Source organism: Camellia sinensis, chromosome 14 (genome assembly GCF_055761805.1).
Source record: "Camellia sinensis isolate YWXY chromosome 14, ASM5576180v1, whole genome shotgun sequence".
In the NCBI taxonomy this organism is placed as follows: domain Eukaryota; kingdom Viridiplantae; phylum Streptophyta; class Magnoliopsida; order Ericales; family Theaceae; genus Camellia; species Camellia sinensis.
Window position 1 is genome coordinate 67,914,468 of NC_138974.1, and position 14,029 is coordinate 67,928,496.

The window sequence follows — 14,029 nt, forward strand, 5'->3', positions numbered from 1 at the left end:
CATTTATCTTATAATGGATTTGTAATGCTTATCCACGACTTATCAATGAAGGGAGATATTTCAATTGTTTTTGAATAGTTCTTGTAATTCTACAAATAGTTCAATGAATGGATTTGTGTACTTATAAATGTAGTGATTTCATAAACTTCAGGTTCATATAACAAATAGTTGAAATACATCCGTAAGCTAGATGAACAACAACATTGTCTTGCACTCCAGTAACGAAGATACGACACAACATACAATATTGTTTAAGACATTATTTCGCTCAATCACTATCAATTCTCTGTTGCTTGCTTCTGGTTAGAAGATTTAAGAAAAGAAATTCTCTGCCATTTGCTTAGAAGATTTAAGAAAAGAAAAAAAAAATGCATTGCTGCAACATTTTGTTTGGATATAATAGAAAATACATGAAAAAAGAAAGTGAATGTAATCATACAGAAAAGTGAAAGAAAAGGGAAAAAAAATTGTGTGTTTGTTTAGATAGATAGAGTCCTATAAAATAATAGAACTAGTTTGTTAGATAGGCTAACAATTTTTTACAAAATATATATGAAATTTTATTTTTTCTCACAATTAGAAGGTGACTCTTTCTTCTTTCCTGATGGAGATTGAAATTCTTTACGTAGAGGTCACTATTTGAGGAGCCCCAGTTAAGGGAAGTTTTTGACTGAGCTACCTGTTTTGTTTTCTATGTTGTTGAAGGCAGTAGTTCGTCTGTCTGAACTTTATTAGTCCCCTAACTGGACCAACCACTCGTTTTTGGGTAATGTTTGTCCAGCCCCCAAGTTTAGTTTTCTGTCAACCCCCAATTTCTTACTAGAGTCATCATTTTGACAGGACTTCCAGGAATTGGAAGGTGACTCTTTCTTCTTTCCTGATGGAGATTGAAATTCTTTATGTAGAGGTCACTATTTGAGGAGCCCCAGTTAAGGGAAGCTTTTGATTGAGCTACCTGTTCTGTTTTCTGTGTTGTTGAAGGCGGTAGTTCGTCTATCTGAACTTTATTTGTCCCCCAACTGGACCAACCACTTGTTTTTGGATAATTTTTGTCCAGCCCCCAAGTTTAGTTTTCTGTCAACCCCTCATTCCTTACTAGAGTCATCATTTTGACTGGACTTCCAGGAATTGGAAGGTGACTCTTTCTTCTTTCCTGATGGAGATTGAAATTCTTTACGTAGAGGTCACTATTTTGAGGAGCCCCAGTTAAGGGAAGCTTTTGATTGAGCTACCTGTTCTGTTTTATGTGTTGTTGAAAGTGGTAGTTTGTCTGTCTGAACTTTATTAGTCCCCCAATTGGACCAACCACTTGTTTTTGGGTAATGTTTGTCTAGTCCCTAAGTTTAGTTTTCTGTCAACCCCCAATTCCTTACTAGAGTCATCATTTTGACTGGACTTCCAGGAATTGGAAGATGACTCTTTCTTCTTTTCTGATGGAGATTGAAATTCTTTACGTAGAAGTCACTATTTGAGGAGCCCCAGTTAAGGGAAGCTTTTGATTGAGTTACCTGTTCTGTTTTCTGTGTTGTTGAAGGCGGTAGTTCGTCTGTCTGAACTTTATTAGTCTCCCAACTGGACCAACCACTTGTTTTTGGGTAATGTTTGTCCAGCCCCCAAGTTTAGTTTTCAGTCAACCCCCCATTCCTTACTAGAGTCATCATTTTGACTGGACTTCCAAGAATTGGAAGGTGACTCTTTCTTCTTTCCTGATGGAGATTGAAATTCTTTAAGAAAAGGATCACTATTTGAGGAGCCCCAGTTAAGGGAAGCTTTTGACTGAGCTACCTGTTCTGTTTTACGTGCTGTTGAAGGCGGCAGTTCGTCTGTCTTAACTTTATTAGTCCCCCAACTGGACCAACCACTTGGCTTTAAGATTGTTTCTCCAGGTAACAAATTCTGTTTTATCTGTCAAAATGCAATGCAGCATTGTTGTGATTTTGTGTTTACTTGGATTCATGATATTATATTTCTATTTTAATTTCATTTTGTGGGATAATTAGTGGGGGCAAATTTTCATGACAGTCCTACTGTCTACAAATTTGAAAGCACAAACCTTAATTTTGTTTTCACACTCTATCTCTCTCTCTCTTTGATATTAAATTTTCATGACATGTAACACAAATTATTAACACAAATTTTTAACACAAACCTAGTAATGCTCTCATAAAAATCATAAAAAAAATTATTAACACAAAATTTTAAAATAAGTTTAAGTTTTTTCAAAAGTCGTCATAATCATCTAACAAGTAAATTTGTTTTTTTTTTTAAAAAAAAATTCATAAACAAAATCAAAAAAACTAAATAAAGTGGGTACAAAAAATTTCTTTACACATCACTGAGTCTATAAAGTGGGTACAAAAAATGGAGTTGTATATTAACACAAATTTTTAACACAAACCTTAAGTATTTTTTTAATTCAACATACATTCCTATTATTCATAACAAACATGCCACATAATCTCTAGAAATTTAACAGTTATATATCAAGATACATAACTATACACACTATATTACACTTATTCCTAAACCAAACATTAAACACTTAATGTTTAATCTAATGATTGAAAATTGAAAGACCAAACATGAAAATTCCAAAGCATTAAAGAAATCTGAGAGAGTCCATTCATTAATCCAGAACATTCAGTAACTCACTGCAATTCAATAAAGAAAGTGATGAACTAATAAAGAATTGCAAGGGAAAGAGCACTCCTCAACAAAAAAAAAAAAAAAAAATGTATACAAATCTATTTGTATGTTTGGTGAGTAAAAATATTATATTCACCTGTAACCTGTGCATATAACAACAACCCAATACAAGTCAACATTAACGCGGAGTTTTTTTTGGAAGCTTAACCCATTAAGAAAAAACAACACACCTGTTCTAACACCAAATAACACTACAAGAAATAATACTTTTTGTGTCACCTGTAACCTGTGTATATACAAAATTATTCATCCATCTATTCATGCATTCAATTCTCAACCATTCAATAAAAATATTTCTCCACAACCTGTAGCATTCAATTTTCAACCATATACATAACTTAACTGTTAACCGTACATATCAAAGAAAATAAGAATCCATAAACATAGTATAATCTAACAAATACATATACTATCTGAACCAACAATTACAATTCAAACTAAAAAAAAAAAAAAAAAAACTTAATAACAAAACATATCAGCTGTACATATTTTCCATAAACAAGAAATATAATGTAAATTGCGCCCATGCAAACATCATCAATCTGGCCCAAAAACATCACCGTATCCATGCCAACATTATCAATCTGCAACAAAAACCAGTGAGGTAAGTAATAAAAAATGCAGAGCTTGATTTTTGTTTAAATAGAATATGGTTCAATTTATTTAACAAGTAATTTAGCTTATGGAGAAGGAAAAAGTTAGATAACTAACTCAATTGAATTTAGATGAATAACACAACGAATATACCAATTGATATAGCAAGACTATATAAATAAAAATCAGTCAATGATTCCTTTTAGCTTAACATATTGTTATTTCAACTAAAATAGGCAAATAACGATTTATGAGGATATGACACACAATATCAATTATACAGCAACAAAGTGAGTTTACCAATTAGCTTTTTCGCACCCTTAACGCCCTTTTTGCTTTTTCGCACCCTTAACGTAATTTTTCGACTAAGTTTAATGCATTTTCAGCTCTAACTCCCAACCTACTCGTGCTAATTACATTTCGTCTATTGTCACAGGTCCTATTTTTCACAGGCAATGTAGCCGTGACATCCGTAACGTGGTTCGGGGGCTGTTTCGCAGTTTCGCAGTTTCGCCCCCTTAACGCCATTTTTCGGTTAAGTTTAAGGCGTTTTCGGCTCTAACTCCCAACCTACACGTGCTAATTAAATTCCGTCTATTGTCACAGCTCCTATTTATGATGGGGAAGTTGGCTGTGACATCCATACGGTAGTTCGGGGGCTGTTTCGTATTTTCGCTTTCTTAACGTCGTTTTTCGGTTAAGTTTAAGGCGTTTTCGGCTCTAACTTCCAACATACACGTGCTAATTACATTCCGTCTGTTGTCACAGGTCCTATTTGTCACGAGAAAGCTGGCCGTGACATTTGAACGGTGGTTTAGAGGCTGTGGTGCAGTTTTGCCCCCTTAACGCCCTTTTTCAGTTAAGTTTAAGGCGTTTTTGGCTCTAACTCCCAACCTACGCGTGCTAATTACAATCCGTTTATTGTCATAGGTCCTATTTATGATGGGAAAGGTGACCGTGATATCCATACGGTAGTTCAGGAGCTGTTTCGTATTTTTGCCCCCTTAAGGCCGTTTTTCGGTTAAGTTTAAGGCGTTTTCGGCTCTAACTCCCAACCTACACGGGCTAATTAAATTCCGTCTGTTGTCACAGCTCCTATTTATGATGGGGAAGGTGACCGTGACATCCATACAGTAGTTCAGGGGCTGTTTCGTATTTTCTCCCCCTTAACACCCTTTTTCGGTTAAGTTGAAGGCGTTTTCGGCAAAGTTAATGCATATGAACAGAATCAGAGCAGACGGGGGCTAAAATCATACCAAGTGTTAAGCTCTATTCCTATGCAATCATCTGTGACCCGAAATAACTAAGCAAGCACTATAATTTATGTAAAGTTTTGCCTAGTTCAATGAATAACTAAGCAAGCACTATAATTTATATTTTGCTGTGTACAAGAAATGTCTTCGAGGGGTGCAGGTAGTTCACGCCAACGAAGGCTGCCTAAAGTGTGGCTATTACCTCCATGAAAACCCATGCTTTAAGTAGATTTCAAATCCACTACTCAAAATTTTTAGAACAACTAAGCATTTACCAATATGTACTAAATTTAAGACACATGATTGAATTGATAAAATGGTCTTCCCTCACGTAATGAATTTTTGGAAACTAAAAAAACAATTCACGACCTAACAAAATGTGGCAGCGCATTAAATATGACATGCATTTATATTGGTGATTAGTAATTCATTTGACATTATTGTCATAGGAGATAAGGTTCACATGGCACCTATGTGATTAAAGTTATTGTTAGTGTGTTGTCACGTCAACTTGTATGACATGAAAAAACGTGCTTTCACTTTAAAGGAGTTGTCATTTGGACAGGAAAGAAGTACGAAGGTTTGAAGAGGGTTTTATGTAGATTTGAAATACATTAGTCAAACTTTTTACAAGAACTAAGCATATACGGATACGTAGTAAATGCCCGAGAAATAATTGAATTCATAAAATGGGCCATCACCCACGTAATGGATTTTGGAAAAAACAATTAAAAAAAAATAGTTTCCCACATAACAAAATGTGGCAAAATGTTGAATATAAACTGCATTTATATTGGTGATTATTAATCTATTCTGTGAATATTTGCATTTTTCTAACATTAGATAAACTGGTGTCCATCGAGGTCAGGACACAATCGACCATCAACGCACCAAAGTTTGCACAATCCAGTGCACAAAGGACACTTGCAACAAATAAAGCAATTGAAGAGATTTGCCACATTTGACCAAATCTATGTCATTAGTAATTGAAGTTGTAATACATTATCAATTTACCGAATACTGATTCATTGAATATTACATTGACTCCAATTCAAAGAAAGTAGCGTGGAACTAATATATGAAGAAGACAAAAAACTACTGTCGAATCGATCGGATTCTCGCTGGACATTTCTCTTATCATGCCCTCTTTGCAAACACAAACTACAATGGTGCAATTCACTTTGTCTGGAAGTATCCATTTCGTTGTGGATGCGGCTATGTTGAGGACGACCCGTTTTAACTTCACGTTGTCGAGCTGGAATAGCAAGCAAAGTTGGGTAATCATTGTCAGGCCAATATTGCTCGTGCGGCATGGGCCTAAACTTCTGCGCGAAGATATGCTTGCAGACTTCCAACCTATACTCTGTCCTCGCCCAAGTCTGCTGTCACAGCAAGCATGTGGGAACATGGCAAGTGAAATAATGTGTACTTCCCACATGAACAACTCGGTGGTCAGAGACTAACTATTTGACGAGCACCATCCCTCATCCCATGCGGTGCTATCCTCACCTCATATTCCCCTATTCCCCTGTAGGAAAAATGTATGTACGTGGATTAATATGCATATATGTTTAAATATAGACTAACATCAATGATCGACGAGTGCGAAATGTTAATGTGTAGTGAATTCGGTGCATCCAATAAAAATTACCTATTAATCGGTACCAACATATGCACATTCGCTTTTAGCTTGGTTCTCGTCAATCCATCGTTGAACATTAGTCGTGTATAAGTGACCCCGATTACTCGCATTTTCAGCAATGGTCCTGCCCTCGTCAAAATATTTCACGAGCCGATAAAAAGTTATCTCAACTGATGCTGTAATGCGAACACTGCGTGCGCCTTTTAGTACACCATTGAAGCCTTTTATATGGTTTGTCGTCAATATGCCCCAACGACAACCACCATCATGGCACAATGTCCAATGAATAGGGTTCATCCGTCTAAACCACCGTTCAGCATTCTTCTCAAGCTTGTAGATATCGTCCGTTATCTTGTTAAACTTCCGCACTTGCTGTGCAGAACCAGCTCTCCACACAAGATCCTTCACTACTGTATTGTCGAATCTTTCATTGAAATTGCTACATACGTGTCACAAGCAATACCTATGGTACCCTCTAGATTGAACTGCTGGATTGTCCCAAATTCTTGACACGACACTAAGCAAAGCTGTGTATCGATCGACTATCAATGTGACCTTCTCTCGGTTATGGCACACATGTCGCCTAAGCAGAGTAATGAACCAACCCCAACTCTCGATCATCACCTTGTCAACAACGACAAAGGCAAGAGGTACAATCTTGTCCGCAGCAGTCACTGCAGTGGCTGCAACAATCTTCCCTTCGTATTTCCCATACAAGTGGGTGTCGTCAATGCATATCACTGGACGACAATACTTGAAGCCTTCTATTGCAGGTTTAAATGCCCAAAACACATAGTTCATGTGCATTTCAGTTCCGATTGAGGTAGAGTGCAAATTCAGAATCATGTCCCACATGACAACTGTGTCTGGATTGAATGCCTGCAATGCAGCCATATATCTAGGCAACCTTTGGTACGACTTGTCCCAGTCACCAAACACCATTGCAACTGCCTTCGTCCTTGCAAGCCACGCTTTCTTATATGATATAGTGAACTGAAACTTCTCCTTCACGACCTCAATTATGGTAGCAAGAGGCAATTCTGGTGATATCTGCAAATATAAATTATATTTGAATACATTACAGTCATAATGAAATCCTAAAAACAATAATCTATCTAGCATGGCACTTACCACAATTTGTGCCTTGATGAAATGAGCAATGACCTCAGACTTGAGGTTGCAATTGTCCCTATTCATTCTAGAGTACACACACTGATGCGGCGCTTCAAACCTTCTAATTTGAAAGAAATCTTTGTTTTTCAACTTCATTGCCCGAACCCTCCAGTTGCAGCTGTGCTTGCACTCGGCCACCCAACTGTTTCCTTTGGATTCTACGACCTTGCATTCTCGATTGCGCTTCAGGTTATACAACTAAACAGCGTGCACTAGTCTTTTCTTATCAGTAAATATCATTCCTTTCTCCAAATGAGCAGTTTCGAAGTCCCACAATGGCCAACGTTCGACAACATCACGGTTAGTGATGGAACCATCATTGTCGAAATGCAAATTATGGTAGAAAGGGATATGGACATTTGTGTGTACCTCCTGCATATCATGATGCCCTCCAACTTCGTCATCACAGGAGTCATTGTCTGCACCTTCCCATGCGCCATCCACATCTTCCACGGAATCTTCATCACTTACTCCAAGCTCGTCAAACAATGGCACTGTATCATCGGAGAATGCATAATTTTGGACAGCCGTCTACGTTGTACGTTGAACATTACAAACCCGTGGACATTCTTTCCAGTGGGGATATGGGGTTGTAAGAACCATCGGATTATACGTTGTCGGAGCACTTGGACCTGCTCCGGCATTGTAATAACCATCTACGTTCTGTGATGCATTTAATTGATTGTAACTCTGAGAATGATTGAATGGAGGGTAATCTTCAGGGAACATGTGTGCAAACTGTATAAGTGTATTGTCAGGGGATTGCGATTGTGTCAACATTTGAGTGAATGTCCCACCCACCGGAATTGGCATCTCTGTGCCACCAAAATTGCTCTCCTTCTCCACATAGATTTCCAAAAAATAATCAGGGCCTAATTTATGTGGGAGCTCTAAGACATTACTTAAGGTCTCATTATCTTTGATTGGCAGCAACCTATACTTCCCTCGACATAGGAGTCTACATTTAAACTCTAATCGCATTATTTCCCCATGCGTACCAACGTTCGGCACCATCATAGCCTCCAACTCGCCCAATGTTATCCCCCTGTGCACATTATACAACCCCTGAGGTTCGGTGTCGTACGACACACCTTCATCGTGATTGCGCAAAATCTTTCCACCCCAATAGAACATAATGCTCACAACTTCCATACCTACACTTTGCATTCAAAGTAACTCAATTATTTCAAAATAATAAAGTAAGCACATTTGAGAGCAAACACCACATATATTACACAGGAGTGCCTTTAGGCATGGGTCTTTTGGTATTACAAAATATTTAAGTGGCATATCGACATGAACATGGAAATGAAAGTTATTTGCTCCATATATAATAGCATCCTACATGACTTATATTTCTTGTATTATTTAGAAGGATTATCTATTTGTACATTTAAACAAAAAATCATGCGTGGGATCATTTCTCCAATTCTTTTGTTGTGATTTGCCATGATTTCTTCATCCCTTCTTACGAGCTTATGTTTTCCTTTACTCTTTGTTTTATGTTGTTATGCTTTCCCTTTGGTATTATTATTATTTTTTTAGATAATTTTTTCAATTAAAACTCTTTTTTTGGGGCTTTCATGGGTGGGTGTTTTCAAATGCTTTGAAAGAACCTTTTCCATATCTTTAATTGACATTTTGTTTAGATTTATAAAACCCGTTTTCGTCATGTGTTTCGTGTGTAGTTGCTTTCATACTTTGATTTTTTTAATTTCACATTCTATGAAATAGCATGCACATACTATAAGAACTCTTCCCACAACCTCACTATGCGCGCCATAATTTCTCATTTCATCTTCATGTATTGAACTATTCATGTAAGACATTATAACCAATAGGCCTTTGATACAGAAAAACTCTACTAAACTAATTCTTCATACTATGAGAACCTAATTTTACAAGCCCTAATTTTTCATACTATAACAACCTAAGAACTTCCAATAGGAAAACCCTAAATTGTTCACAAGTTCAAACTCTAAACCACCATGCCCACAATTGTTCAGTCTGAAACAATAGTATAAAATATTGAAATTCCAACTTTCCATGAAGAATAAAAGGTATCTTGCCTTCTAAAAACATAAACACATTAAGCTTTTGGGTCAATCGCTAATCTAATAGATTCATGTAGCTACAGCTAATCAATTCACGCATGGAGTTACAACACCTCAGTTTAGAAGAAGCTCTGAGGATTGTTGAATAAACATTTGTTTTCTTAACTCCATTTGATTGGGCTAATTACATTGATAAAGAGGTTATCTTTGCAACTTGGTAAAGTAAATGCCAGTCAAACAGATGTCAGATCAAGTGCAAATCAATGACACATAGACTCTTTGAACTTCTTTTGACTAAAAATTACCACAAGAATTAAGACCAACCAAAAAAGATTTTTTGAGACTTTATTGTGATAACAAATTAGCTACCAATTGTGCTCGTAGTCTAGAATCCATTAAGGGGCAATGCACCGATTGTTTATTTTTCCATGCCTACTGTTACAAGAATTTTGCAATTTCTTTTAATATATTTTTCTTAAAATGGGAAACCCCTTTATCCAACTAAGCATTCATAACACTCAACATGTTCAAGTAATTAACTATTGAGAATTTATTAACATCAATAAAAGTTTTTGTTTTTTTTCCTAAATATTTTCATACACTTTCAAATCCTTTTGTTATTTCTCATGTTTTCGAAAAGTTTGAAAAGTTTCCAATTCTATTTTCATTTCCAACCTAATCGAAATAATGTACAGAAACGAAATTTTGATCCTATTAGAGAAGACGGGAAAATTATCACATTTTAATAACAACATTTGATTTCTTTAACATCAATTTATAACCCAAGTTTGACATCACATATGCACACCCATACCGTACCACCGAACAAAGTACTAGCCAAAATTAACAACAAACAAAGAAAAAAAGAAGAAAAAAAGCTTACTAAAAATAAAAAGAAGAAAAAATAAGCACTTTTTCATATTTTTTATTTTTTAGTGAAATTTTTTTCAGACTTCTCATAAATATGAAAATTTTAAGTATATTTATATTAGGTGCATCAAAATAAATAGATTTTTAATTAAAATCTAAAAAAAAATCAAAAATAGATGAAGACAAAAATAAAAGCTCATTTTTTTTTTAAAAAAAAAAATTCTAAACTCTATTAGAATGTGTGTATTTCTTAAATTTAAATTTATCACAATAGTACCTGTAACCCCGTGCAAGGCATGGGCATTTTACCCTAGTATCTATATATCTAGCCCTAAAGGGTTGCACTCTATCACAAAAATATGGTTTTACCATAAAATTGTGTAACATCAGTAACAAAATGTATAATCTCGTTACAAATTAGCATAATAAAATGTCCAAAATTTTGTGGTTAATGATGTAAAAGTTTTTGGCTTAGTTACGATATTTTTTATTATGCCAATTTGTAGTTAGGTTATGCATGATGTAAAAGTTTATGGTTTTGTTGCGGCATTTTTTGTTACGTCAATTTGTAATAGGATTACACATTTTGTGGCAGGTGCCTATGGTAGCATTTTCCATATATCTAGGCTTGAATAACTCGATTTAGATCTGTTGTTATTGTATACGATGTAATGGGTTGGGCTAGGCTATGGGCTCATACAAGAAAATTGTGGGCTTATTATAGGGCTTGGTCCAAACGGGCCAGACTTCTATATCTAGAGGCTCTGAATTATAGGATTTTCCTTTTTTCAAAAAAGGTTTGATTTCCTTATTAGATGTGGGCTTTTTCTTTTCATATTTGTTTTAGGATCTTTCTTGCACATATTTATAATTTTCTTTTTATGTACTAAAAAAAATGTAATTAAAATACAAGGAAAAATATGTTAAGTTTGTTGTGAAGTTTTCTCAAACCTATTATATTATTATTTGAAGGCATTTGTTATTCCCAAACTTTTAGAATTATGAACTTTTTTATCTTGTTTTTTCTTTTTTTTCTTGCCATTTCTATTGACAAATTTAAAATCCAAATGTAGAAATTAAAATTAAATCTTCTAAAATATGCCCCTCCATTCCTCGGTCATTTGGCATATTAATTCAATGTTGATCATTCAAGAGGTAAAGTCTCAGAAAATTATGAAGTCCAAGTGTCCATCAATGGCCGTAGGGGGTTCGAGGACAACAATGTGATGTTGAATCACCAAAAACTCCAAGCAACTCATTGTTGTCCTTTGTTTTTAATCTTTCCTCAACCCACTTACAAAAATATATATATTTTTTGATTGGTATCCGGCCGTAATGACTGACTAATATGATCTCAAAAATACATATATATATATATATATTTGGATTGGTATCCGGTCGTATTGACTGACTAATATGAGAGCTCAATCCCAACGTAGTGGACAGTGGGACAGTGGGAAGAAGAAGAAGAAGAAGAAGAAGAAGAAGAAGAAGAAGAAATCATAGAGTCCACTCTTTTGCTTATGTCTCATCTCTTTACTGACTGACTATAAAGCTAGTGTTTATATGGGTCAATCGTAAATAAGATAGTCTCTTGCTTAAAAATGATATCTGTATAATTTGCATTTATTGAGAGAAAATTATACTACTAATACGTCTTGAATGTGGAGATTTAAAAGGTTGAATTTGGATATTTTAAAGGTTTGGAATCACTAGGAACTCCAATGATGTGTTAAAAATACCAAGTAAAATAGATGGACTACTTGAAATTGACAAGTTGAGAGTTAGCGAGTTAGCAAAACTCTTGCATCAATTCGAAGAGCATATCGAAATCTTTCACGAGGAATTTGCGTTAAGGATGTGGTCGTATTAGGCGGGGAATAATGTCACAACTTGGGAATTTTATCAAATATTTGAGTTACGAATTCGATTTTAGATTTATGTAAAATTTTGTAGAAATCCCTATAATTAGGTAGATAATTGTAGAATTTTTTCATCATAAGGTGGTGGAAGGATGTAGATAGGTTTCATACTACTAGATCATTGAAATTTATACATATCTAGACTATTAATTAAAATATATAATAGGCAATCATTTGGTTATAATGGAAGAATTATATAGTTTCCACACCATTGGATTGTTGATATTTGTATATCTATCTAGACTATTAATTGAAGATTTGAAGGCCAAAGGCATCATTTGGCCAAACTAGCAAAGCAATGGTAAACTCTCCGTACTTCCAATTCGAACTTTACTTCTTGTGAACTTGCTATTTTCAATTCAAAATCTCTCTACTTCCAACTCAAACTCTATACCATCCTGAAAGTCCATCAGGGTGAGTACCACATGCACACAAACCATGGAAGGCCATGGCCTCCCTGCCTAGTATATATATATATATATGGGTTCATTTTATGAGACATGAACTACCTTATCTAATTTTCAATTTTATGCTCACAAGACATACGACTATGCATTTAAAGTTCATTTTCCTAGAGTTCGTTTTCAACTAGATGTTATGTTTATGTAAAAGAAACATTATATGGTCGGATTATAAATTCTTATGCTCTGATTAACAGGAAATAGAGGACGGGGAGTTCATTCGTGTAAGGATAGTTCACTTCAATGGGAAACCTCGAGTACTAACATTGAAGCAGGATTTGCATTACTGGCCTACATGGGAACTGAGATTCAATCCTGAAGCTGCAATGTGGCGTCTTAAAACAATCAAAGCATTAGATGAGGGTATTGTATGAACGTACTCTTTTAATTTTATTGTCTAGAATTTGTTCTATGAAAAACATCGTTAGGCTCTGAAATTACTTCAAATTGAATGTGGTGAATCCTATTGTTGGTTTTCGTACTATTTGTATTGGGATTTTTTGGTACATCTTATTGGGAGGCTCATATAAAATTACATTTGAATGACATCATAAGTTATATTTGAATAATTGAAATAAATAAAATACCAATTTCAGATTTTCCATCATCTTTTGTTCCCCTCCCCCCACTTTTCTGATTTTGGTGGTGTATGTTTTTATAAGAAAATGGTCTGCAAACAATAAATTTTTGAAGAATTTCAAACAAGAAATATGACACATTGATGAATCTTTCATATATGTCACAAATTTGTGTTGTTGTCAAGAGCAAACTAACTTCAAAGGAGAAATGTTTTGGTGTTTGAACCCAACCTTGTTCACAGGAATGGTATCCATCTTCATAAGAGGCACGCGTGTGTATTGCAATCTCTTTGAACTGCCATTTCAAGTACTGTGAATATTGCAATTTATCATCTTCATAACAGGCTTAGTGTGTGTTAAAATGTACATATAAGATTAAGTAGACTCAATTTTGTATTAAAAGTTTGTTAATTTAGTGAAGGACTCGGTACTTAATGAAAATGTTAGTGTTAAATATGCGCATAGTCTTTTTATCAAAAGGAAAGAAAAAGTGTAGCCTTCAGCGTTCATTTGGAAAGTGGGTTTTTTTAGTATTTTTTAGCTTTTTATAAAAAAAAAAACGTGCACAGCATCTCCATTGGAGATGCCCCAAGGATCTCTGTGTATTAATTAAAGAGAATATAATTAAAATTTTGATTTTTTAGGTGTATTAGCTTATGGCCAAACGTGTGGTGTGTATACTTGTATAAATCTGTGTGTAGTGTGCTCGGCATCTCCATTGGAGATGCCCCAAGGATCCTAATAATGAGCCAAGGCCAGTAGTATTGCCCCAACTA

General features: G+C 35.0%; 2 protein-coding genes across 12 annotated transcripts in view; both read right to left on the reverse strand.

Annotated features, from left to right (window-relative positions):
• Positions 1-14,029, reverse strand: part of LOC114290834 (uncharacterized) — a 98,554-nt gene that overhangs the window by 17,541 nt on the left and 66,984 nt on the right. The window lies entirely within an intron of this gene.
• LOC114290872 (uncharacterized) lies at positions 6,208-7,392 on the reverse strand. Its single transcript, XM_082904971.1, has 3 exons — positions 7,327-7,392; positions 6,668-7,245; positions 6,208-6,619 (listed from the first exon to the last, which is right to left on the reverse strand). The coding sequence occupies exons 1-3, from the start codon at positions 7,390-7,392 to the stop codon at positions 6,208-6,210; spliced, it is 1,056 nt and encodes a 351-aa protein (XP_082761097.1).

Coding starts and splice junctions, on each gene's coding strand:
- LOC114290872 (XM_082904971.1), bottom strand. CDS start 7,392: ATGAATAGGGACAATTGCAACCTCAAGTCTGAGGTCATTGCTCATTTC. Junction 7,246..7,326: donor TCATCAAGGCACAAATTGTG/GTAAGTGCCATG, acceptor TTATATTTGCAG/ATATCACCAGAATTGCCTCT. Junction 6,620..6,667: donor CCAGCAGTTCAATCTAGAGG/GTACCATAGGTA, acceptor TTTCAATGAAAG/ATTCGACAATACAGTAGTGA.